The sequence below is a fragment of the Ambystoma mexicanum genome, chromosome 1p (genome assembly GCF_040938575.1).
Source record: "Ambystoma mexicanum isolate Mex_15411 chromosome 1p, UKY_AmexF1_1, whole genome shotgun sequence".
NCBI classification, from domain to species: Eukaryota; Metazoa; Chordata; class Amphibia; order Caudata; family Ambystomatidae; genus Ambystoma; species Ambystoma mexicanum.
This window is the reverse complement of record NC_090921.1, coordinates 555,630,853-555,658,745: the sequence shown is the minus strand read 5'-3', so window position 1 is coordinate 555,658,745 and position 27,893 is coordinate 555,630,853. Positions and strand designations below refer to the sequence as shown.

General features: G+C 44.0%; 1 protein-coding gene across 2 annotated transcripts in view; it reads right to left on the bottom strand.

Annotated features, from left to right (window-relative positions):
• The window catches only part of LOC138575511 (phospholipid-transporting ATPase IK-like), a 550,807-nt gene that overhangs the window by 122,859 nt on the left and 400,055 nt on the right, over positions 1-27,893 (bottom strand). For both annotated transcript variants that reach the window (XM_069649490.1, XM_069649489.1), the window contains 2 exons: positions 15,313-15,586; positions 4,253-4,476 (listed from right to left, as the gene is read on the bottom strand). In XM_069649490.1, the coding sequence (XP_069505591.1) occupies positions 4,253-4,476; positions 15,313-15,586 (498 nt within the window). The remainder of the gene's footprint in view (positions 1-4,252; positions 4,477-15,312; positions 15,587-27,893) is intronic.

The window sequence follows — 27,893 nt, the reverse complement described above, 5'->3', positions numbered from 1 at the left end:
ATTTCATTTTACGTATCGTGCATTTGTGTGCACACATAGAAAGAGATGCATGCTAGACTGGAGTACAGAAATAGGTGCATTCTCAATCGTACAGTACAGATAGGAGTTCAAAACTGCCTTATCATGCATTGTCCAAACTGTGTAAAGTAACTTGCCTTATGTATGGGATTATTAGTGGATATTGATTGGCAACCGCAAAATGACCTCAAGTAAGCACCAGGACTGGATGAAGTGATTACACTTGCTCCCGTGGATACGGCAGTGGAAAGGGGTGTTCAATGCACTGTATTATATTTAAAGCGAGTCACACATAGCCTGGGCTCATCATGACTTCCATAAGCAACACGTTACAGACCATGTAACATTTAATACTTTTCTACAGTTGTTAAATGGGATAGGCAATTAAACCACATTAAGTAAAGTCTACCAACTTTACTTTGTATAAAAGGGCACAGTCAACTTTTAAAAATGCAGGTGTCTGTTTCACTCGGACTAGACAGATGGCCTGCATCCCTAACTGTGTTATCTCTCCGTTTTTTTGTTTCACTGGTTTTCCCCAAAGCTACATGCCAATGCAGACCTGGACTTGGCATCTCGAGTGCCAGCATGCGTCACTTCCTCCTGACAGGGTAACATTGGAATTAAACTATAAGTTGGGATCACATTGGCACTATTAGAGCTCATCCCCTTTGACCTCCAGGGAGTAGCATGTCCCCTCAAGGTGCTAATACATCAAGTACATTGTGTTTAAGCTCTCCTCTTATCAGTTCAGAAAAGAAGCATCGGGAGCAACTGGTGCCTGGTACCCAGCCATGCAGCCGTCATCTGCCCTCCAACGTCTGCAGTCACGTTGCTGCCATCACATCTTGCTGCCTGGCATGAAGGGAGTCGGGACCGGTGGTGGACCACCACCAGGATCTGGCCCCCTATGAAACAGTACCTAGTCTCACCTGCTGACAGACAGCCCGTCAGCCGTCCACGAGTCCACCCTCCCAGAGTGTGACTCCCTCAGTGGGCGAGCGGTGGTGTGTGGCTGGCCCCAGGCCTGTGGTTGTTCACCCCCACCCCAGGTGCCCGACTGGCCGCCCCTGCTAATATTATTTGACCAGGATGGCAGGCCCTACATTGCATTGCCCTTCTCTTCTGGTGTTCTTTTGTTATTACCAAGACGTTTATTGTCTGCTATCGTTTTTTACACGTTTAGTGAAGAACACATTTTTTGTAATGATGCTGATGATGATTTAGATGTATGATTGTTTTTTGTATTTAGACTAGGTTCATTATTTCGTTTTTCTTATTTCTATTGTTGACCACTTTCTTTGCTTCCTTTTTGTTTTCTATGTCTTGTTCTGTGCTCTGTTGTATGTCTCTCGCGCTGGTGTTTCTTTTTCGTTCTCTATGTTTTCTTCTGGTGGTCAGTGAGATCATCAAGGTAGGGCCACACAGTGTGCTAGCTTGCTTTTCGGACGCACTAACATCATTACTTCATTTACTTACCCATGTCTTTTATCTGTCTCATTATGCAATTCCGCATAGGTGTCACCATCTCACGACATTGAATCACACATCAAACTCGTAAGCTTCTCCCATATGTCACAGCTTTGAATAGTCCTTTCACCCTTTGGATCCCTTTATAGTGCATCACCGTAGTGCAGATTTCCAAGCTGTGAGGCTCCTCAGAAAGAAATGTGATCTCAGGAAAGAGGGGCAAAGGGTTACTTCTTTCACTTTCGTGGACGCGTGACCTGTGGTGGGAGCTTATTGTGGGGGTAGCTGGGAGGGGATGCGGCTGAATGAGGTGAGGGAATGGAGGAAGGGTCAATGTAGAGCGAGGTGGTGGGTGACATCCTGCCCAGAAACTCCTGAATGTGGCAAAGGGACTCTGCCAGGCAGGTCATGGCATAGTGAAGGTGAGCTGTGACTGGGCATGGCACTGGCTGGCACCAGAGGCCTATTTGGCCTATTTATTTCATTTTATGTATCGTGCATTTGTAAGGTGCTTATACATCAAGTAAATTGTGTTTCAAAGCACCCCCCTCTCTTATCAGTTCAGAAAGGAGGCATCGGGAGCAGCTGGTACCCAGCCGTGCAGTCTTCATCTGCCTTATCACTTTCTCAAGCGTTTACACAAAACATAACATGCAACAGACACATGAACCCTCCATAAGTAGCATTTTCTGTAAAGTCGTGAACTGACGCGAATCACGGATGATCGTTTGAGGGCCACTTTTTTTGAGGTGAGGGGTGGGCCACTTTTTGAGGCGAGGGGTGGGCCTTTTGTTTTGGGGTGTCCGGGCCTATTTCTTGTCCCAGTTCGACCCTGATTGTGCTCAAGTAGGGGTGTCTGGATTACCCAACATATGGACTGAAAAATGATGCCGGGTGGACTGCCTGCCCTGTTTGAAGGTGGATCTCTGCGCATTACAGTGGGTGTAAAATAACAGAAGCAGGACTCAAGAACAGAAGAGTAGTAGCACCAACGCTAATGACATTCCTAAATACTGCAGTCGCTCATGTCTGCAGTCAGTCACTAGAGCTATGGCAACACAGCAACATTCTATGGGGCGACAGCACAGACTGGAGTGGTAATGTGACTGGACACTGGCAAGTAGGCAGTGATAGAGGGTTTCTGGGTTTAACCAAGTTCTGTGTATGGTGTTGCAACATGTGGTACTGTAAGGATATAGCTCCCATCTTGGTCACAGCCTTTCCCAGGCACCCAGTTTTCTTGCACAGAGGACAGGTGGAACGATGTCACTCAAACACATCATTCAATCAGCATCCCACTCCCCGTTCTAGGCATGACATCACAAGTATTCAACAGCAGCATCCATGCTCAGCAAAGAATAGATATTCCAACACAGTCATGAAACTCGCTTGGCCCACCAACAAGTAGCCTTTTCGGGCACTGATTTTGGCTTACGCTGTGTTATGTACATACAATTCAGAAGGATTGTAAGTTAAAAACAGTACATTCAGATTGTCTTTGTTGCTAAAATAATATAGTGATATTTCTATTTTTTGAGATTCGAATCCTGGGTAAGTAAGACCTAGTGTCACAGTAAAAAGTATCAAACTTCAAAAAAACTCCCGGGGTATACTCCTCTGGGTGATTGTTTATTCATTTTCACTTTAACAAAAAACACATGTAATGTATATTTATTAAACATAACACAACTGTATTGCATCTGCAGTGTTAACCTGCCCCCTGGCAATCCTTATGACACAGATGTGCAGAAGAGGCATGCAAAGTAGCCGAGCCATTACAGGTAGTCTTTCCTTTAGAGGACCTGGATACATTTTGACTATTTAAAAAAAAAAAATGATGTTAAAAGATTAAAGATTTTTACAAGAGAAGGATAATGATGAAGTGAACCAAGTAATTGAAATTACAGAGGAGAGGAGAGAGGGTCCCTCCTCTTTTTAACAAACGATGTTTAAAGAACGAGCGTTGGGGTCAATTTGCAGCAGGAACATGGCAGACATGGGGTGTCCCAATGCTTATTTAAGTTAATTCATAAGAGTATATTAAATGAGATTTGTGCGTTTGTGTCTCTGTGTGTGGGTGGAGGAGGCAGTGACTGGGAGGGACAGTGCTTTATTATGAATAATGTTCCTACTTTATTGTTGATTGAACACAGCTTTCAACACTGAAGCTTATCTACGCAATTACAAATCTCTTTTCGTTTGAACTGAAACACCTGAGTAAACTGCACTGGAGTACTTTGAGTTCGGCTTTTAACACGTCATATTTGACTTTTTAACGTAGATCTGACAGACACCAATTCCTTCTAGTTGAACTCTTGCTTTTCGTCGACAGCCTAATTCTAATTTGTGCAGTGGTGAAAATAATCTTTCCAAGAGGGTTTAGCAGGGGATGGCTTCTGAATCCGCGTGCTACGCGTGTAATATTCCTAGCAAAACCAACACCTTTTCAGCACCACAAGTTGTTCGATTTATGCGAAGGCTGACACATCAGCTTGACTGATAAGGCTGTTAGAATTGGCCTTCTCTGGAGTCCCACGCCCCAGCCAATCCTTACAGGGGGAGTGTCGACATCTGACTCCTCCTGCGCTAAATGCTCAAATCCAGCCCAAGAGAGCTAGGTCGTCTTCTCTACACCCCACAGCGATCCCTTAAGTTGGCAGGAAAGGAATAGAGGTGATGAGGCACTTCGATGGCAGTATGGAGGAAGACCCCATTAATTCCCTCAGGTATATGCACACAGGGTTTCCCAAAAGCAATGAATTACCTGGGCTGAGAATGCATTGTAGAAAGAAAACCAGATGGTCAGAAGCATGTAGGCGAAGGTCTTGTAGAAGTAGTAACGGAGGAACTTGGAGATGCGGAAGTAGGACCACCGGCCATGGACGAGCAAGAGGCGCTGGAGATAGCAAAACTGTGCCAGGGCGTAGTCACTGGCGATGACAGCCTGCAGACCTTCCTGACCACTGATGCCTACGCCAATGTGAGCAGCTGCAAGACAGAAATACCAGATCAAATCAAGAAGGATGTCTACCCTGTGCTATGGCGTGTCTCTTCTTCGCAAGGTCATTGGTTGTCATCGTAAAGCGATTTGTCCAAGGGAACCTGCTTGCATTTCCTAACTGCTGCATCTTGTGACTTGTGGTGCGAGTTATGCATCATTTCAACTCATCCCACTGCCAGCTGACTTAGTCAAATCCGTAGTACATCATAACCCCATCTCTTCCAATGCAGCTCTATTTTCTGTTTTGTGATGCACCTTTATCTTGTTATGCAATGTCAGACCACTATCTATCAAAAACTCAGAAACTTGCAGCATTCCACCACCAGACAATGTACAGCTTTCTGAGGCCATACCAATGACAGGTTAGCACTACAGAAATGTCACGTGACATAAAATGCAGATTGTGTAACTTTGAAATGAACTTCATACTTTACCATTGCCACAGACTGAACATTATTTGCAGGGTGCCACCCTGTCACTACATACTCGTGAACATAGGCACACCTGACACTTTACACAGTGAACATCGCAGCACTCAGAAAACAATATTATATTATGTCTGAATGCACCAGATGTGTATGTGTATATTGTATTATTACATATAGAAAGGTAAAGCCATAATTAAGCTTTATATACCTAGCCTGAGGGCCATACGGAGAGTTATGGACCCGGAAGACTGAGTTAAAGGCCGGGAGCAGCAAGGTGGAAATTCAGAGTGTCCGGACCACACCTGCCATTTGCGGCCCAGTCAATGTGGGGAGCAGCGCTGGTGTCAGAGCCTTCGGAGCAGCAACACTGGGGGGAATTATGTGGCTTGCCCCTAATTTCTAAGCCATACCGCCTCGTACGGCCCGGAAATTGGCCAACGGAGGACTGCCATGCTATTCCCCCAGGACATAATACCATTTATGTACAACTCCTGACATTAAGCTATAAAGCTATGAAGTGTTTTTGAAATTACTAACGTTTTTCAAGCAAGAACCTTGTTTAAAACATGACTAACAAATGCCCATGAGGCAAGGGTATCAACTAACCAAAGTGACAGGGACAGTTAAAGTGACATCACATGTCCGATGATATTACAGGAAGTGATATCATATGACTTTTGCCCTTGGTGACATCAACAGTGGCTTCACTAATGTAAGAAATTACTTTAAGCGCAAAATAGATATTAGAGACATCCCCCTCTCTAAGCCTCTCACCACTCCTCTCTCTTGGACAGACCACTTTCTGCTCTCCTCTCATCTGAAGCTCTCTGTCCCCTAGACGAAGGTGACTGCAGCACTGCCACCTACCTTCTCAGTCATTCGGCCTATGATGCATGGGTCAGTGGAGGCCTTTGCCACTACTTTTTTTGCTCTGCCTACGCCTGTGGCTGACTCACACTCTGACACAGCCCTCTCAAACCTGCATCTTTCTACCATCCATGCCCCTGTCATGAGAATCCGTCTGAATCCTACCTTCAAGCGCAACTCTTGGTATGAATCCGATCTCGCCAGCTTGAAACGCAAGTACAGAGGCAATACAGAGTCTCTGCACTGAACAAGAAGAGCACCCACATTCAAGCCTGCGTCACTGCAGCCTCTAACAACGCGGTTGAACTCTTTAAAATCTGCAAGGAGCTGGCCAATCCTGCTGCAGTCTCCACATCTCCTGTTCCCTCCCACACCCTCTACACAGCTCTGGCTTCTCACGTCACCACTAAACGCAGGACATCATGTCCTCTCTCTCCTCTTCCTCTACCTTTACCTCTCTTGGCCCCCCTCTGGCTGCCTCTCCTCCTCCTTTCTCCCCTTTCTCTCTAACCGCTCCTGACGAGATTTCTAGACAAGTCCGGTCTATGAAAGTGTTGCCCAAGCAGATGCTCTCCTGCCCCTCCAGAACAATCAAGGACCACATTGACCCCCTTGCTCCAGCCTTGGCCAAATACTGCAATCACTCTTTTGCCACTGGATCTTCCCCTCTCACCGTAAGCCTGCTCTTGTGCAACCCCTCCTGAAAAAGCCTTCTGCCGATCCTTCCTGTCAGGCAAACTATTGCCCAATCTCTATCACTCCTTTCCGGGGAAAACGCCTGCAAAAGCTCACCATCTCCCAACTTACTCTCCATACTGAATGTGTGGGTTGCCTCTATGACCATGAGTCTGGCTTCAGAGCAGCCAGAGGCATGGAAACAGCTCTCCTGAACATCCGTGAAGATCTACTCACCAATCTGGATTCTAGCCTTCCTTTTGTCCTCATCCTCCTTAATCTTTCCTCTGCTTTTGACATGGTCAATCATGCCATCCTGCTCAATCGTGTCCATGAGAACCTGGTCATCAAAGATCATTCCCTGGCGTGGTTGACCTCCTTCCTCCTGGAATGTCCCTCCCAGGTCCAACTTGGGTCCTTACTCACTGTCACCTCTCTCTCCACATGTGGTGTTTCCCAGGGCTCTATCCTCTCACCCTGGCTCTTCAATGTTTACTTGGCCCCTTTCGCCAACCTTATCTCTACTTTCTCCTCTAACTTTCAGTGTTATGCGGATGTCACTCATCTCTCCTTCAGGCTACCCTCAGCCTCCCCTCCTCTCTCGCTCATTCCCGACTGTCTATCCACTATTCAGGAGTGGTGCGCCTCCAACGATCTCTACCTTAATGCTAGAAAGACTGAGATCCTCCTCATTGGGACCCCTGCTCCCACTTTCCCTCTCTCAGGCTGCCCGCCCTCCTTGGGCCCTCTTCCTCCACCTTCCGGTGAGGCTAAAAACCTTGGTGTCATGTTCGACTACACTCTCTCCTTCTCTTCTCACATCACAGACCTTGCCAAGACGGCCCACTACCAGCTGCACCTCCTCAGAGGTATTCTTCCTTTCCTCACTTTCCTCCAGAAGCTCCCCGTCTCCAGAGTCCTTGTTCTCTCTAGGATGGATTACTACAACAGCCTCTTTATCAATCCGCCTTCCTCTACTCTCAGCAAATAATCCAGAAGAGGACTGCGAGACTTGTCCTTGGCCGCAAGCCCAGGGACCATATCTCTTCAGCCCTGAAATCTCTCCACCCTACTCCCGGTGGCTGCAAGGATCAAGTTCAAGACCCTGTGCATCGTCCACAAGGTTTTCTGGGGCCAGGGCCCGCACTACATCAAACTCTCTCTTACTAAACACCTTCCTTCTCGAGCCCTTCGCTCAGCCACCTCCAACTCTCTGAAGGTCATACACTTCTCCAGGCAGAGGGTGGGTGGTAGATCTCTCCTCTGCAGGTGCTTCCTCTGGAATAGTCTCCCTGCTCCTCTCAAACTTGAGCTGGACCACTTGAAGTTCTGGAAGCAGCTCAAGACCTTCCTTTTCCCTTCCGCGTTCTCTCTCTCTTCTGATAACCAACCTGTATGCTGTGGTGACAGGTTGCCAGGCCTATCGTGAACTTAGGGGCTTTATCTGGAACTCTATAGTCCCCTGCCTCCTTGCACTTACCCTGAGCTATGCTGACCTGGCACCACGTACTCATAGTACTGCTGCCCTGATTGCACTTCCCCCTTCCCTCCCCCTGGCACTTCCCCTCTCCTTCCTCCTTGCACTTTTGCATATCACACTTGCACGATCTGAATGACACAAGGCATAGTAAGATTGTTTGTTTTGTCCTCCCACTGTCTTCCCTCACTTATCTTGTCACACTTAGAAACACTTGTGTACAGCCGTGTTATAAATGACTCATCATATCATATCATATCATATCATATCATATCATATCATATCATATCATATCATATCATATCATATAAAAGCAGACAAAAGGCTAATTTAGTTACATCAATATATTCAATATTGTGCCCCCTTCATCTGCCATGCATGCAGTCATGATTTGCCAGAGGCAAAACCAGCAGAGCTATACTAGACAAACTGCACGTTTTCATATGATTACAGTCACTGATGTCAAATGTCTTCCACTGGATGCCAGTCATAGCCTTACATGTCTGTTATTGTCGTCTTAGCTTTAATGCAGTCTCACATGCTGAGGTGCTCCCAGAATTTGCGGCTACATACGGACATGGTCTGCCATGAATGCTAAGTACAGCCACATAAGTGCTGGTATTTGACCTCGGGAGGATAGCTCATGGGCAACGTGCTTGCCTTGCTAGCAAGACAACACAGAGCAACACAGGTTCGATCCCGGGTCCGCGCTGAGAAACCTCTGGGTATTAAGTGTGTTATAAATAACCAATCTTATCATACTTCCAGCTTTTTTGCATTTACAGCCTCATGTGACAAGCACATCCATCATATGATAGAGACCAACTTTTAAACCCCTATACTGCCATGAAATGCAAAGTGCAGCCTGATATGCCCATGTACTGTTGTGCAAAAAATAAGCAATCTTGTATGGCCATCAGTGCTTAATTTGTAAAATAACTACGTGCTGCGGCACAAATATTTTCTAACATGCCCATGACACATCAGGATGGCCAGCTCCCCGCACACTGTTACCACCACCCACAGCTACTCCTCATGCTGTCTTAATATATAACTCCCAATGGCTTAGTGTGGTTGACAGATGTACTCACTACGGCAGATGTGTGATTTACAAATACCAATCAACATAAACATAAAATAACATACTTGTTGTGTCTTGACATGAGACACATTTTTAAGTGTGTCTTTAAACACAATCATCATCTACATTTTGCTCTGATTCTATATGTATGTATTATGTGACTGACTGTTATAATAATAAAGTTGCCAAAACACCAAATCATAATCAAACTGAGTCTGAGTGCCGGGCTCAGAAATCAGCTCCCAGCAAACATCCCCATAAATTAAGCACTGATGGCTAGGTAGATTGCCTTTATGTCAAGTATAACCTTGTACATTAGTATCAGGAGCACCATCCCAATACCAATGAATAACAGGCACTGATGCACTGGCCAGCCTGCCGGCACACATTAGTGTCGGGAGCATGATCCTGATACCAATGAATAACAGGCACTGATGCACTGGCCAGCCTCCTAGCATACATTAGTGTCGGGAGCACCATCCTGATACCAATGAATAACAGATACTGATGCACTGGCCAGTTTAGCACGATAGAGGCCACCCTCCTAGCATACATTAGTGTCGAGAGCCCAAACCTGAAACCAATGAATAACAGACACTGATCCACTGGCCAGCCTCCTAGCATACATAAGTGTTGGGTGCACGATCCTGACTGATGCACTGGAATAGGCACTGATGCACTGGCCAGCCTCTTTGCATACATTAGTGTCAGGAGCCCGAGCCTGAAACCAATGAATAACAGACACTGATCCACTGGCCAGCCTCCTAGCATACATTAGTGTCAGGAGCACGATCCTGATACCAATGAATAACAGGCACTGATGCACTGGCCAGCCTCCTGGCACACATTAGTGTCGGGAGCACGATCCTAATACCAATGAAACAGGCACTGATGCACTGGCCAGCCTCCTGGCATACATTAGTGTCGGGAGCACCGTACTGATACCAATGAATAATAGACACTGATGTACTGGCCAGCTAGCACGAAAGAGGCCAGCCTCCTAGCATACATTAGTGTCGAGAGCCCGATCCTGAAACCAATGAATAACAGACACTGATCCACTGGCCAGCCTCCTGGCACACATTAGTGTCGGGAGCACGAGCCTGATACCAATGAATAACAGGCACGTATGCACTGGCCAGCCGTCTGGCATTCATTAGTGTCGGGAGCACGATCCTGATACCAATGAATAACAGGCACTGATGCACTGGCCAGCCTCCTAGCATACATTAGTGTCGGGAGCACCATCCTGATACTAATGAATAACAGGCACTGATGCACTGGCCAGCCTCCTGGCATACATTAGTGTCGGGAGCACCATCCTGATACCAATGAATAACAGGCACTGATGCACTGGCCAGCCTCCTGGCATACATTAGTGTCGGGAGCACCATCCTGATACCAATGAATAACAGGCACTGATGCACTGGCCAGCCTCCTGGCATACATTAGTGTCAGGAGCACGATTCCTATACCAGTGAATAACAGGCACTGATGCACTGGCCAGCCTCTTAGCATACATTAGTGTCGGGTGCACGATCCCGATACCAATGAATAACAGGCACTGATGCACTGGCCAGCCTCTTAGCATACATTAGTGTCAGGAGCACGATCCCGATACCAATGAATAACAGGCACTGATGAACTAGCCAGCCTCCTAGCAGACATTAATTTTGGGAGCACGATCCTGATACGAATGAATAACAGGCACTGATGCACTGGCCAGCCTCCTAGCATACATTAGTGTCGGGAGCACGATCCTGATACCAGTGAATAACAGGCACTGATGCACTGGCCTGACCAGCACCATTCCGAAACCAGTGAATAACAGGCACTGATGCACTGACCAGCCTCCTAGCATGTATTTATGTCAGAAGCACGATCCTGATACCAATGAATAACAGGCACTTACCTCCCAAGTGATGCTATGAGCACATTTTACAGTGAAAAGTGAAATTTCAACAAAAAGAAGAAAAACACATTTTGATTTCTGTTTGGGGGGCAGAAATGCAATTGGGACAGCAGTGGTTTCCTTACGCCACTGCTGTCCCACTTCAAAGGAAGTGCCTGATACGGCCAGAAATGACCCTTCCATGCAATATATTCCAAACACATTTGAAAGCACATGCAGTGCATTTGGCATGCCTACTAAAATTCACAGACATGCCCTCCTCATAGAAACAAGCAAAGCGGGTGATACTGGGCATCTCAATCTGCGCATCACAGGTGCACCCATTCTGGGGCCCTTTGTCCTTTCTGCACAACATTTTCTGGTGCAGGTAACGGAGATGCGCTCACGCATTGCCTCAGCTGCACCAATAAGCTTTGAGAATCAGGCCCTTTCTGCTCATTGGAAATCAGAAAGATTTTAAGAGAATGAGTATTGTTGTGTGGCCGACCGTGCCTCGGGCCTGTCGGCATGCGCTCGTGCACTCACTCACGCATACAGGAACACACAGGACATGGTGTTGGCCGGTTAGCATCCCGGCGGCAAATGCCCCCACAGGCGCACTTTATTTCGCACCGCGCATGCGCGTAGCCGGAACGAGGCTCGCGCATGCGCATGCCGTGACTCGCATGTCACAGCCCTTTTTTTTTTAACGAAAACACAACCCAACGTACCTTGAAATAACAGTTCAAACTTCGAACACCCAAACATTTTCTTTCTCTCACTGAACGCCTCCCCCTGCCTCGGCTCAGTCTCCCGAGTCCAGGACATAGTCCTTGAGGTATGAGGGCGGTCTGCGACCCCTCCGCACAGGGTACCTTGACATCTCTGGCACAGTTCCACTGAGACCATCCTCAGCTGGGCCGGCATCCCTCTGGCCGTCTTCCACTGGACCATCTGGGGTTTCCTCCGAAGCCCTGCTCTCGCTCTGCTCACTTGTCTCCGATGAAGTGTCAACCTTCTTAAAGAATGACCTGTTGTGAGTGACTGTGCCGCGTGCATAGGCTGCCGCCACCATGGTCCCTTTTACGTGTGTGACCTTCCACGGGTGGGGTTCATAGGGCAGTGATAACTTGCCCTCAGGGTGGCGGTTACGGACTAGCACCGCATCCCATACACGTACTTCTTTGTCTTGCAGACCCCTCCTTTCACTTTCTCGCTGGTTCTGTGCTATGCGATCCTCTCTTACTTTCTCATTGTCAATGACGCCTGGCCCGCGGCCATCAATTTCCGGTATCATGCCTCTGGGGCAGCGTCCAAACAGTGCTTCTGCAGGGGCTACCCCCGTTGACTGGTGTGGGGTGGTCCGGTACTCTCTTAGGAATTCTACAAGCTTCTTCGGAAGGTCTTCCCCCCCGTGAGCAGAAATTCAATTGTTCAATGTGCGCGTTAACCTTTCGGCTTCCCCATTGGCGCGAGGCCACAGACGGGATACTCTCCGGTGGTGGATGCCTCTGCCCTTGAGGTATTGGGCGAAAATACTGCCGGTGAACGGGGGTCCATTGTCAGAGCATATTATTTCCGGGAACCCATGTGTCGCAAACATTTTGTCCAGAGCCCTAGTGGTGTATTCGGTTGCCGTGTGCTCCACCACCTCCACCTCCTGGTATCGCGACCATTGGTCCACGGCTACTAAGAAATACATGCCCCCGACCAGTCGACCCAAAATCCACGTGGACAGTTCCCCAGGGCTTTTCACTCCGTTCCATCGACCTAATCGGTGGGGCCTTGTCCCCTGGAGCCGCTGCCTGACACGGCAGACATCTTCCCACAAAGCGCTCAACCATCCCTTCAAGATCAGGGAACCACACCTTCGGACGGAGCCTCGCTTTGGTCTTGACGACCCCTTGGTGCCCAATGTGTGCTAATTCCAGGACGCGATTCCTCAGAGCTTGCGGGATCACAATTTGTCTCTCAGCAACAGTCCGTCATCCGAAATAGACAACTCATCCCTCACCTTCCAGAGCGCCTGAAGGTCCTTTTGTGCTTCTAACTGCCGCCTGGAGTTGTCCCTTAGCACAGCTTTCCAGTCACCACTCCTCACTGCCGCCTTGATGATGTGGAACACCTCATCCTTGGATGACTCTTGCGATGGTGAGTCTCGACAGCGCCACTGGCAACGCACCTTCCAAGACGTGGCAGAGTAGTCCCTGGCAGTCCGACACTTCCTCATTCGTGTCCCCACTCACCGTGTTGGGGTGACGCGACAGGTAGTCCGCTGGGTTGTTGGTGCCTGGCCTGTACACGAGCCTCATCCCATCCTCGTCGCCACGATGTTGTGTGGCCGCCCGTGCCTCGGGCCTGTCGGCATGCACTCGTGCACTCACTCACGCATACAGGAACACACGGGACACGGTGTTGTCCGGTTAGCGTCCCGGCGGCAACTGCCCGCACGGGCGCACTTTATTTCACACCGCGCATGCGCGTAGCCGGAACGAGGCTCGTGCATGCGCATGCCGTGACTCGCACGTCACAAGTATGTATACTCTTTAGCATGTTAGCATTCCATACACTGCTTACACCATGGCCTTGTAGTAAAACATTCATAACGATAAAAAGACACTTTTCTCCACTAAAACAAAACTGAAATGTTTAAAAAGTGGCCCTCATTTGATTAACTGAATCCAGGTGTATTTAGCAGTATTGGGGGCAGAAATAGGATTGGAAGAACTCAGCAGTTCAGACCAGTTGCGATGAAGAGGAAGACCCACCAGCACTTGGAGGAGACCGGGTGAAGGAACAGACATGAAATGTGAAGCGCATCACTTACAAGTCAGAAGTATTCAAGCAGCTGCGGAAGCTCAGCATGGGGCCTGTCTCCATACACAGATTTATGCCTTGAAGGTAAGTCACTTTGCACAGCCCCTGGTATCTCCACGCCCGATGTTGCAAGAGGAGTTCCAAGGGTACCAAGGGGAACTCTAAATGGTGCCCCTGCCAAAATGGTTCATCACTGTGCAAATTCACCAATTTAACAGGACTTGGTTGAATGGTGAAGGCCCTCTGATCCACTTCCATCATAGTTGTGCTTAGATACAGCTGTGGGGTGGAGCAGGGCAGCGCCGGGAGAAGGTGCACGGCTATGCAGATGCCAACTTGGCACCTTGAGTCTCGGACTATGACGTCTTGTAGTTATAAGCCTTACAAATCAAACTAGAATAGCCAGGAGGATGTGTGTCGGGGGCCTGCCTTGCATTCTGAAGGACAGCATGACCTTCCCTTATGATGCATTTGGGTCCCGCCATAAGATGAGGAAAACAAGGGAATGAGGCCAGGTGGTCTTTACATTTCCAAAAAGTAAACACTTACATTTATTCTTGAATTGATTTCTAAAAGAGCTTGTAAAAGGCCTATTGAGATCTTGACCTTCAGGATTCCTTCACCAGTACTCACATCGAGGAGAGCACAACATTAATTTTGAAAAAAGCTACATACTCCCAATGTCACGCAAATTAACAGTCATTAAGGGCCCAAAAAATGACACGTGGAGGAAAATGTCAAGTTGCAAGCTAGCCACCCATAAAAAAAGTTAATTATCACCTCAATTTTATACACACACAACACACCAAGGGCCTCATTACGACCCTGGCGCTAGGTGTTTAACGGCGCCGTAAAAGGCTGCAGCGCCGTTAAACACTTAGCACCTTACTACGAGGTCCATTTGTGGGACCCGACCTTAACAGCTGTTCTACACCAGCCGTTAAAATAGGGACCCGCAAAGGGACCTTGGTGCTAAGTACGGTACCGTAATTTGGAATGGGGTGGTAATTCCGCCAACCTTGGAATGGGGTGGTAATTCCCCATTGAACCATGGCGCACCCGTTACAACACCGGCACCAACCATGGTGCTAATAGCGCCATGGTTTAGCGCCGGTGTTGTAATGAGGGCCCAAGAGTCAATTATCACTAGTCAATGGCTACTGGCAGGTGTACATTGTGCACCCTGTCAATGGCTTCCTGGGATAGGCAGATTACTGCACAGTCGAATTGATCGAAGGAGAATTGGTTGGAAATTTTTTGTCAGATCTTGCTACATATATATGTGGGGGTGAGTTTAGGGTAATATTTATTGTAAGAATTATTCATCGGGATGTGAAGCGGTGGCTGTGTGGGGTTTCCCCCCGCATAAATATATGCAGCAAATTCCACTTGTCAAAAAAAGTTATTCGACCAATTCTCATTTGACCAATTAAATTCGATGAAATCAAACCAAACCGTCTTTCTTCTGTGAACAGTGTTTGAATGATTGTCAGCGGCACACCTAATTCCAACTTCACATTGGTGCGCCACTGCTTTTCCCAATCCTGATAAGATTTTATTCCAAGACGACATTTCAGTGTTTCTTACTTTTGATCATGTTGACGTCATTTCCTCCATCCCCGATGGCCAGAGTGGTGGCTTTCTTATGCTTCTTGACCATCTCTACAACAATGGCTTTCTGTTTGGGTGTAACCCTGCAGCAGATCACAGCTTGGCAACGAGATGCGAGATCTACAAAGGCCCTCTCCAACATCGTCTTCTCGTTGTCCTTTTCCCTTTCCTTCCGGCACCATAAAGCTTCCAGCTTCTTTGCGATGTACGATTTCCTCACCTTCCTGTCATCTGTACTCAGGATCTTGCTCTTCAGGAAGATTTGGACAAAAACAGTGGTTAGACAATTTCAAAGGCAATTCTACATGTGATTCTGGGAAGTAGTTGTCTACACGGTGGGAGGAATGCGCTAATGCCTAAAGACTAAATTGATGGGATTTCCAAATATTTCCTATCCCACCAGCTCGACTTTTATTAGTCATCCAATAAGATTTATAAGTTCATGGCTTGCATGATTGGTGTCAGTTTATCCACATGCTATGCTGTCTTTTATGGTGCTCTATGCAGGTCATGCTCTCCTTGGGATGGATAGGTTTCACGGCATTCTACCAATATACTGCTCAGTACTGATCAGTTGTCCGCCATTTCTATGCATTTAGTCTTCTGGCTTTCTCAAAGTCTTTATACCTGCTACTGCCTACATGTTTCTGCTCTCACACATCTGTATTTCATACAACTTCTCTGTGAGTTTCACTGTTTATGAACAATATATTCCTCTAATGAGCCTTCTATTTTTGTCTGATTTTTCTAGAGACTTGATGCACTTTTGTCTATATGCCCAACACCTTTTTTTTCCTATAGCTCTGCAGGACTCTTTGTCTCACGCGTTGGGTCTTCTAGTTTCTGGAATATTATCTCTAATTGGTGAGCCCCTCCCCCACTTGCTTATGGGGTCAGTTTAAGCCTTGTTGTCATTTATCTAGCTGTGTATCTGTGCAACTATTTATCTGTATAGCCATTAAATTATCCACTGATCAACTCAAAGGATTCATTTTGATGGCATTTTGGTTTAATGAACATTCCAGGCGCCTCCATTATGGGACGCTTGATACATACATCTCCGCCTACATTCCAACTGTCAGTAGGTGAACCTGGGATTGGAAGACCTTTGAGGGTGAAGGAGCTACATGGATCCACAGCCAGGACTGAGTACAGTCGTTGGTGAGATGCAGAACAACTGTCTCTGTATGTCAAAGTTGCCAAAGAAATATAGGGAAGTATGAGTGGTTCAGGTCAAAAGGCACTGAAAAATGACAAGGAAAAAGGAGCAGATGAAAGGGCTCCAACACTATTTGGTATTTAATGATATGTCATGACCCAAAGGTGTCTGAGCGCAAATAGCCCACGTTTACCATGGTGATACAGGAGTTAGTTGCTGAAGTCCTTCTAGCTCAAGACTGTGTCGCCTTCCTCTTCAGATCAATTCTCTCCTACCCAATTTTGTCTATTTGTTTTTACGGTTGGGGGTTGCTTTGTGTTCTGTATGTAATGTCTTCTACTCTTTCGGTCCTTGACGAGGCCGATCGGCCAATCAGCAGTGAGAACATGTGGGCTGTATTGGAAAAACCAAACACGCATTCTCTTCTCACAACTTAGTGATGTTGCTTACCATATCTGCTACACATAGGTTTTGAGTTAATAGCACGAGCACAGATCCTTTAGAGTTATTGATGGTATATACGTTATGGGCCTCGCTATGAGGGTGCCAGTAATGGTAATAACAGGTGGTATGCACAAATGCTGCTACTTTGTAAGCACCCATAGAGTTTGAGGGACAATGAAGTGGTAGGTTGGATTAGTACACAGAAGCCATTATTGAGCACCTGCTCTTGATTGTATTCTGGGCATTCGGATGTCAGAAGAGACAGGAAAACAGCAGGAAACATGTCCAAGCATTCAAGAAACAGACAATCAATTGTAAGTATAGATGCCTTTTTACAAGGCGCTGCGACTATCTTTTTTCAATGCAACTTCAGCATGGCAAACATGGCAAAGCTAAAACGTGCAAAGTGCGTTCTTTGATATATCGAAACTGTTTTCTTTCACATTGCACCCAATGCATGCTCATGCTGAACCGTTCCACTTCAGGCAAGTTTACAATGATCTTACAAACACAATCGTGTTCTATAACTACGCTACAAGATAAAACCACGTTTAATTTACTAACACCTTATTTGCATTTACTTTCCTCACTGTTAAAACAGTGGTGTTTACTTCACCACCATATCTATATGTGATAATGCCCTTTTACACCTTAGCAAAGGTCATTTTCATTTCTGATAACGATGCTTTCTAAGCTTAAGGCACATGGGTTCTTATTCTGGGCGCAGGTCATTAACCTGCGATAATGACCCCACCTCAATGTAGTGCATTTAAACATATGAGTGTCGATATGTTATACAGCAAATTAACTTAAACACATGGTATAGTATTTTAGATTAATAACTTTCCCTGTAAAACTCACAAGTTCTCAAAACATTATCATTATGATGTGAGCAATTCAAATTGTACATTTATTTTGTGCTATCCGAGACTGTATGCTGAGCGGGTGAATAACATCAGCACCAGTAACATCCCTTCTTTCTTATGAACTCTCTTCCTACTATTTACTTTACTCCCTAATCTCTCTCCCTCACCCTTCCTTCCCCACCCCCCTCCTCTTCTCCTCCTTCTCATATGCAAATTGTTCTACATACTGTTTTTTGGTTTGATTCCTGTATATTGTTGCTTCTACTGTTCCATGTTTGATGTAGTCTTGTTGTTAAACTGTAAAGCGCCTTGGATTAAGGCGATATATAAATACAATAAATACAAATACAAATCTCGCCAATATTGGGCACCCTTTTAAGCACAAATAATGGCATATTTTTCCACAACTAGGACATCTCGTGGCCACTTTGTAGAACTCTCTCATGTATCAGAATTCTGAGTATGAAAGTACTGGTTATATCATGCTTGTCATGCTGCGTGTTAGGCAGAATCATATGCAGTACCCTTTGGGAACACCACACACAATTAAGACTACAAGTGAAAGTACAAATTCACCTTTGGTACAAGCCTGTACTACACAGTAAAGTGGTAGCAATGGCTGAGCAGCCAGACATATCTCAAGAGGAAAGTGAGCAGTATCAGAAGTTACACAAAGGACAGCAATTGCTATGGTTCAGACAAACACTGACTCAAGGTTTCTGAGTAAAAGAATATTTATTTATTAATAATAATATGCTTATAACTTTACAAAGTTTTGCATATCAATCATGTAAAATCTAAAATCCATCCTACATAATATACATTTTTGTCTTAAAACACATAGATTCCATTTGATAGCTCATTTAAAATATCTAAAATAGTCACATAACATTTCATCATATAAAATATCAAATTCATTTCGTGCCCTTCAAGTAATCTTTGCCATATGTCTGAAGTGTTACATTTATACATATTATATTTCATGATATGAGAATAACGTACACCAGTCAGACTTTCACATTCACATAATATGTGATAAGCAGTTTCTAATGTCTTTATGCCACATAATCTACAATATCTGAGTTCTTTAGGTATATCAATCTTTGCTCCAAGTATAATTAATACATCACATATATTAAATTTGAACTTCAGATACCACCTGATGGTATTACAGTCTGGATAAGCATTCTGATAAGAGGGTTTCTTTTCTCTTACTATTAGATACTCGAGAAAGAACCTACTATTTGATTTGATGGTTAGATTCACTATTCTTTGATCATGATCAAGTTCATCTAACATCATTTTCATTTTTCTTTTTACTTGGCCAATACTCATGAGTAACCAGCTGAACGTATCTTTCTCTATCCATTTGAGGTATTCCATTCTCCATCTATATAATGTTAGAAATGCAACATCATTCTCACCGTATCTAAATTGTTGCATTAGTTTTACTGCAAATGTGTTATTATTGAGTCTAGTCAATTTGACATATAGCATAACAGTCATTAATTGGATTCACATCTTGCATTCGAGTAGTATATACTCATATGGCAGATTTTTAGGCATCCTCAATAAAAAGAAAAATTGCTTCAAATTTCTCAATTTCATTTTTGAAATAGCAGCACCATATTTCAGCACCATACACCAAACATGCTACTATTTTTGTAGAATACAGTTTCATCATGGTACTTATAGAGATATTCCCTTGCCCTCCAATAAATGTGTTTAATGCCATTGTAGCAATCATGCACTTCCTCTTGGTTTCATTCCAATGTTTCTTCCACTTAAGTTTATTGTTGATGATGATACCCAAGTATTTGTATTCATTTACGACTTCAATCTGTCTCTTATCTATCCGCCATATTGGGTTTTTTCTTCATCATCTTACACTCAAACATCATCATTTTAGTTTGATCAATGTTAATAATTAGATCATTGGCTTCTGCAAAACTTTCAAGTTCATTCAGCTTTGCTTGCAGTCCTTTTGTAGTCCTTTTGGAGTGTAGTCTATTAAAAGGAGATCATCAGCGTAGCCACGCCATCCCAGCCTCGCTATGCCCAATTTAATATCATTAATAACATTAGTTGGACCTGTTTTCCTTAAAAAATCTGCAAAATATAAATTAAACAGTGTCCCTGCTAAAGTACAACCTTGTTTGACACAGCGTGTCGTAGATATAGCTTTAGACAATTTTCCTTCTAAATCTAGACGCACTCTGACAGATGTGTCCTGATATAATAGTTGTATCATGTGTAGCAGAGCATGTGGGATACCCCATTTTTTCAATTTGTCCCATAATTCCATACGAGATACCGTATCAAATGCTGCAGAAAAATCTATATAGGCAACATATATAGGCAGTTTACGCATCTTCCAAGAGTATTCCACTGCACTAACTAAAATAGATATATTGTGTGATGTGGATGACTTTGCTCTAAATCCAGATTGATTGTCGGGAAGTATCGCACTGCTAGATATCCATTGATTTAACTCATTTAGCAGAATTTTTGCAAATAATTTTGCAGGGATATCAAGCATTGCTAACATTCTGTAATTTCCTGGGTCTTTGCGTGGACCTTTTTTTTATATAGGTAGAATTATACTCTCCATGAATCAGGGACTTTTCCAAATTTAGCAATCCATTCAAATAGAATATGCAACACCTTAGCCCATCGTTCAGGCATTTGCATCAAGAGGGCATTGCATGTGCTATCTGGTCCCGCAGCTCTCGACTTTGGCAATGTCTTTATTAGTGTTATCAATGAAGCAACGGTGTATATTCCGTTCCAGATCATCTCCTCTTTTTTTGTAACTCGGTGTTTCACATGTCATACTCCCCAGAGTTTTTTTTTTCATGAGCATTCCCACTGCTCTCTGGAATGCAGTTAACCGGAAGAGTTTTATCTTTCTTATTATTTATGATGGCCCACATTCCTTGGTCATTTTTATTTTTTGCTGCATTAGCCAAGTTAAGCCATATCTCATGTTTTTTCTTTTTCTGATGAGCGTTTTTCCATCTCTTATATTGACTCTTGAGATTACTGATCTTCACTGTACCGTCCTTTACATTCTCATTTATGCATTGTTTGTTTGTTTGTTTATTTATTACAAATAAATAAACAAACAACAAACAAACAATTCATCAAAGATATCACTCTCTAATTTCATTGGAGTATGTTCATACCTCTCAATGAAAGTATCTAGAAGTGGAATATCTCTTGCATTGCCTTTTTGAATATTAGTGGGGTTCCATTTAATACGATTACCTGCCATATTTACTCCAATCTCACCCTTCAATTGGTATATGCTGCTGGTTTTTACTTTCTCTTTTAGCAGAAGATATAGAGGCAAGTGATCGCTTTCTTCTCTACATCCTACAGCCATATCGGTAACTATCTCTTGTGCTTTTCTGTTCACAATCATATAGTCAAGGGTGCTCATACTCTTTCCACATATTCTAGTCACACTTTTCATACTATCTCCAGGGGTACTACCTTTTAGTACAGTCAAAGGATATTTATGTAATAAAGATAACCACGCCTTACTTTATCTAGAGCTATTTTGTATAGCAAAAGGTTCAGAGCTCCGTTGTTCTAGTAACGCTTCAGACTTGCAGTTTAATTTTATGTTTAGATCGCCCACTATTATCAGAGGAATCTTATTGCTAAATTCATCAAGTATTTTAGCAGTTGTTAATATGTTCTATTTATTATGTTTTCCACCAGGTGGATTGTATATGTTGATTAATACAAATTCTTCTATGTTTGACGAAATACAGGAGACAGTCACTATTAATACCATGTTAGTGGATTCAGTATGTTTATTTCCACTCCATGGTTGTTTGATTGAAATCATTAGTCCTCCTTTCGGTCGACCTCTAAGTCCTTGGGTGGCGTTGCATGTGAAATTACTGCGTCCATCAAGTGCACATTCTTTTACAATGCAAGTTTCTTGTAACGTGATAACTTTAAACATATTTATATTGTCTAAAAGTCCATCTTTAGATGTATAATGCGCATTTCCTCGCGTGTTCCAAGATAATATAAGTTCATTTTCATCAGGAACTCGCTTCAAAGTGGGATTTAAATGCTACAGGGAGCCATTGCCAATAGCCTTCAGGAATTGTTTTATCAATCGGTCTAATGGCTATTTCTTCACATGGCATCTTATGATTTGTTGCATCTACATTATTTGTTTTACCCTCTTGATTGTTCGTTTTACCTTTTTGTTTACAATTTTCTTCTTCATATTTTACTTTTGACATATAAATTTCTTTACAGGTATATCCTAGTTTCTCAAACAATTTACCTTGACTCAAAATAAATTCATGTATTGACCATTCAAAGCACCATACATTTGTGGCTATTCTAGTAGTGCTTACTAGCTGGTCTACTATCTTAAAGTCATCTGCGACAATCATACGCAAGGGGACGAGGGAAGAACATAGAGCCAGGATTGTCTTCTACTAAGGACAACACTCTTGGCTATATCTATTTTTTCAATTTGTATCACCCGTCTCCTCTCACCCGATTCATCCCATTTTTGCACAGTTATTTTCTCCTCCTTTTCATTAGTTGTTTTCGCTTGTTTTGATTTTTCAATCATTTCTTCCCCATTCTTATTTGCTTTTATCTTATTCGTTCTTCCATTTTCACCTTGTAAGCATATAGTATTCTCATATAGCTTGTGTACATCAATTAGTATATCATCAATGGGATCCTCCTTTTTCTGTTTTTTGCATTTCTTAATCTCCGCCTTTTTTTGCGGACCTGGTAACTCTTTTTCCGCTTTGTTCAGTTGTTTCTTAGGAGGATTGGCAAAGAACTCTCTAATATCTGCATCGCTAACCTTTTTCATTTTTTTGCTTGTAGCTTTGATGCTAGTTTTCCCAGGATTTTCATGTATTATGGCTTTATGGTCTCCAGCAAAATTAGGTTCTTTATATATTGACAATTGTTTAGAATTATTTATTTTGGACATCTGTTTGTTCACAGTCTCATCGATAGCATAGTCACTTATTTCGCCACTTTCATCAGCCTCAACTATACATCCATTGTTGACTTGCTTAAACTTAATAGTGCCATACATGGCTGCTTGACCATAGCTTTTCTTCTTACCATTCTTTTTTATTTTTACTTGTTTTTTAGAGCTTTGATATTCACTTTTCACTTTATTTCCTCGTTTTTTCTTAATTGGTGCACAGTGTTCTAACACATTATATTCATTATTGTGCTCATCTAGCTTATTAGGTCTGGTTAGATCATTAATTGTGTCTCTGCTTGTATTTCTTCTTTTTCTCTTTCATTCACAGTATTTGTACTTTTCTCACAGACCTTGTGTTGATTTTTAGTGCTAATATCATACAGTAACAAAGAATGTACTGCTAGTTTACTTTCTATAGAATCACCTTTTTCAACTAGTGTCACTAGAACATTTTCAAGTGCTTGGAATAACTCTTCTGTATTCATACTAATAAAACTTGTCTCATCTAATATCTCTATTTTACTAGTGTTGACTTTCTTCTCTTGAGGGCTATCCGGATGTTGTTCTGGTATATTATTGTTAATGGCCAAACGTGTTTGACCAATTACAATTAATCCAGAGCTTGGGTCGATCTCAAACCGCTCACCAGGATTTAAAAATTCAATATTTTCTTTCTCATTCTCTTCAAAAATGTACTCAGTAGGAATTTCAGAGTTGATACTCTCAGCTATACTAGGTTTAGCTAGAGCAGTAGAGTTCCTCTTTGAATTAGGAGGGATGGTAGAACTTATCACTTGCGTCAATAGTTTAATACTGATACATGGAAAAGCTATGGAAAGTTCGCTCATAATTTCTGAGGTGCTACATTCTATTTCTTTAGCAGTCATAGGTGGTATTGCTGCTCGCATCACTTTAGTGCTTGGTTGCTCTATTTTATTGAAGAAGGTAGTCATTTTAGCAAGTTTACAGTCTGTCAAGAGCCCAGGTTGAGATATAATTCTGCGTTTTCATGCTCAATTATTTCTAGGGGCCTTTAAGCTATTCAAGTTTTCGACATTAGCCTGATTTATTTTAGAATTTCCTGGGTCATACCATTGCTCATACGTATTTTTTCTGGATCGTAGTTCCATGTCTTTGCTTAAAGCACTAAGACTTAGCTTACCACAGTAGGGCAGAAATCTGCGTTCTCTTAAAGAATAACAAAACTGTCTATCATAGGAAAGGTTGTAATCTATAGCAATATGCTAGCTACCTCTCACCGTTCACAGTTAACAGTCAACAGTGTACTTTGTGGTACTTCTGGGTGTGCACGCGGGTGCCCTGCACACTGGGAACTTCTGGCTGCTGTGGGGCGGGATCAGGGGCGGGGTTTAGGCAGCCAGGCCAGTCACAGTGTAACTAAAAATCAAAAGAAAGGAGAGAGTGTCATGACGCTAGCGAGGATTGGCTAATGACTTTACACACACTCAGTATCTGCGTCTCCTTCAATATCCTCTGTGTAGCAGAGGGCAATCAATTAAATCTACAAGTTCAGAGCAGCATGGAAGGAAAATTACTTTAGTCAGGCAACTACCGTGTTGCTGCTATAGATGTCCTCTCTTAGTCAGAGCTTTGCCGCGGTAGAGGTCTCACTGAAGGGAAAATCCACGGACAGCGCAAGCGTGTTCATCAGAGATCTCCACAGTCAACAGTGTACTTCATGGTACTTCCGGGTGCGCGCGCGGGTGCGCTGCACACTGGGAATTCTAGCTGCTGTGGGGCGGGATCGGGTGCGGGGCTTATGCAGCCAGGCCAGTCACAGTGTAATTTAGTTAGGCAACTTCCGTGTACTTTGTGTACTTTGATGTACTTCCGAAGGGAAAATCCATGGACAGCGCGAGCGTGTTCATCAGAGATCTCCAACTTCCGTGTACTTTGTGTACTTCGTGGTACTTCTGAAGGGAAAATCCACAGGCAGCGCGAGCGTGTTCATCAGAGATCTCCACAGTCAACAGCGTACTTTGTGGTACTTCCGGGTGCGCGCGCCGGTTCGCTGCACACTGGGAACTTCTGACTGCTGTGGAGCGGGATTGGGGGCGGGGCTTAGGCAGCCAGGCCAGTCACAGTGTAATTTAGTCAGGCAACTTCCGTGTTGCTGCTATAGACGTCCTCTCTTAGTCAGCGCTTCGCCACGGTAGAGGTCTCACTGAAAGAAAATCCACAGAAAGCGCGAGCGTGTTCATCAGCGATCTCCACAGTCAACAATGTACTTCGTGGTACTTCCGGGTGCGCGCGAGTAAAAGAATATACATTAATTTACACTATCAGTTACAAAACAGTTCACTATTATAAAGCAGCATAAAATCACAATCTTAATACACTACACACCACCCAATGAATTCTGAACAAGTTAAGCTCAAAATAAAGTGTGAGCAAAATGGCACTCCAGCAATTTAAAAAGGGAGGGAAAGACAAGGTTATTCAAAATCAAGCAGCACCAACAAGTAAGTAGGCAGCGCAATCTAGAAAAGGCTTACGACAACTAGGATTCAAATCAATAGGCCTGGGCCAATGTTAATGGTTCAGAGTCTTTGCAGAGGATCACACAGTTCAGAGTAGTTTGTGGTTAAGTCTTTGCCAAGAGTTCAAAACGAAGTTGGTCGGAAGAAAAGTTATTTAAAAGAGTAGACAAGCCCTCGGATTAGCGAAAGATTTCAAACACTTTCACCGCGGTCGGACGGAACGAATGACCGGATTTGAACAGTACCTTAGTAGAAGAAGAATGCTGTAGCTGAGGAAAAAGTTCCTGGAAGGTCCTGCAGGCTTACGGTTCCTGAAGCAACTGTCAGACTGACAAGAAGGAGGAAGACTGGAGGGTCCTGCACTGCCCAGGGAAGAAACCAGTAGCAGAGCAAAGTGACGAATAAAAGGTGTGCTCCTTAAAACCCAAACAGGGTCCGGTCCTCCTGGCTATCCGGTTCACTGCAGCGATGCACAGCAAATTCGACCAGGGGAGGGAGGCCTTGCCTGGTGTTTGGCAAACTGGTTGGTCCCACCAGCTCAAGGGAAGAAGATTCCTTGCAGATCTTCTCTGTCGTCGAAGTTTAGGAGATTCGGACCTGCAGCAGGGCTTCACAGGGAGGTTCAGTAGTCCTCGTCCTTCAGCTTCACTTCCGGTCTCTCGATCCAGTTGCGACTCTGCCTTCCAAGTCCCAGAGACCTGCTTTTTATGCAGTTTTCCCCCATTCACACAGCAGGGTGGCTGTCCTGGCAGGACAGTCACCTAGCCAATCAAACAAGAGTGCAACTTGAGTCTCCAAGGAGACACTGTGCAGGGGGCCTAAAACTCCTCCCTCACATCCTGTCCACCCAGACACTCAGGCGCCTAAGGAGGGCTTCTGTGCGGCGAACAAAGGAACCAAACACGAGAAAGACCTTTACAAACAGAAATGGCGAATAAACCCAGCCGGACCCAAATAAAATTAAAATGGGTCCAGCGGATTAAGGTTCGAGGCTACTAACATAGCCTAAAACAGAACCAAGGCTATTTTCATAGTCCGTGGTAGGAAAAAAATGGTACATACCACTGCCACCAGCCAAATCTTAAAGAAAGGGGAACGAAATAATGTTCCATGAGAAACAGGCGAAAAAGGATCATTATTAACCCTTTCCAGTACTATATGGAAGATAGTTTGTACTGGGTCTGTGAATTTAAAAAGACTAATAAAGTCAATGGCAACTTTACATGTTCTAGGAGACAATAGTCTACTAGAACATGTAAAGTAGAAAATGGAGTTTAAAGTGGGAAGCCTGAAAAAGACAAACCTGTGTCACTGCACTAAAGGTGTTGTGTGACACACAGTAAAAAGGTGATGCCTATGGAGTAGGTGAGACTCCGCAATTTGTGAACACAAAGATGTAAAACACACAGTAAAACACATGTACGAGTGGGAAAAAAGGCTCACACTCTCACCAGGTGAAAGAAATAAATCCTAGAAATCCAGCAAAGCTACAGAGGGACTCAGTAGGTAAGGGAAATTAGCCATTCTGTAGAATTCTCCCTAACACTGCTAATTCGTTTTTTTTGCATGACATATGGCTGAATTGCAGCAGTTGATCATTGTATGTGAATGATTTACTTTATTTGGGATTTATTTCCAATGCTTTCATTCGTCATTCAGAACTACAGATACCATGATGCTGTGTACATGAGTCTGTTTTCAGTGTTTTCATGCACTTTGTCTGTAGCCACGCCCTCTTTTCACCTTTGGTGCCTGGTTCAGAGAAACTGTACTGCATACTTTTCACTTGTTTTTTTCTTTCTTCTCTTTTATTTTTACTTTACTTTATTTAATTTGTAGAGCACAAACCATTAACCCGTGGGCATGAGGGCGCAGACAAAGACAGACACAAGCAGTCCAGGTTAACGAAAAGAGCAATCGGCCAGCAGAGAGATACTAGAACAGCCAGGTCTTGAGCTCTTTCTTAAACGAAGTCAGAGAGGAATAACCTCTTAATGAAGAGGGTAGAGAGTTCCATAATACGAGAGCAGCAAAGAAGAATGCTCCTCCCTGGACCTTCTTTGCTTTACATGTTGGTAAAAAGTGGTAGTTTTGGTTGCTGGATCTCAGATTTATGTAGTTAGGTTTGTCCCATAATATGATCTTGGATATAGGACGGCATAGTACACACTCGACACTTGAATGTAATGACTAATAGCCTGAAGCTAATACGCGTTTCCACAGGAAGCCAGTGGAGTGAGCGTCTAGTCTCTGTTACATGAGCGCGTGAGGCCAGACCACTGACGACTCTAACTGCGCCATTTTGGACCACTTGGAGTCTATTTATGGTAACTTTGCTGACTCCTGCCAGGAGACTACAACAGTAGTCAATTTTGGCTCCTATTATTGACCGTGCAATGGCTTCTGCATTGTCTTGGGAGATATATGGTCTGAGATGAGATAATAGTTTAATATAATAAATTGCTATTGAAACCGTACTTCCCACACAAGATTTCATGTTCAACACCTGCTCAAGAATAACTCCCAGTATTTTGACCTTGTGAAGCGGAGAGATATCCACATACCCTAGCTGAAAATCCTAAGGGGTCGGTTAATGCTAAGGG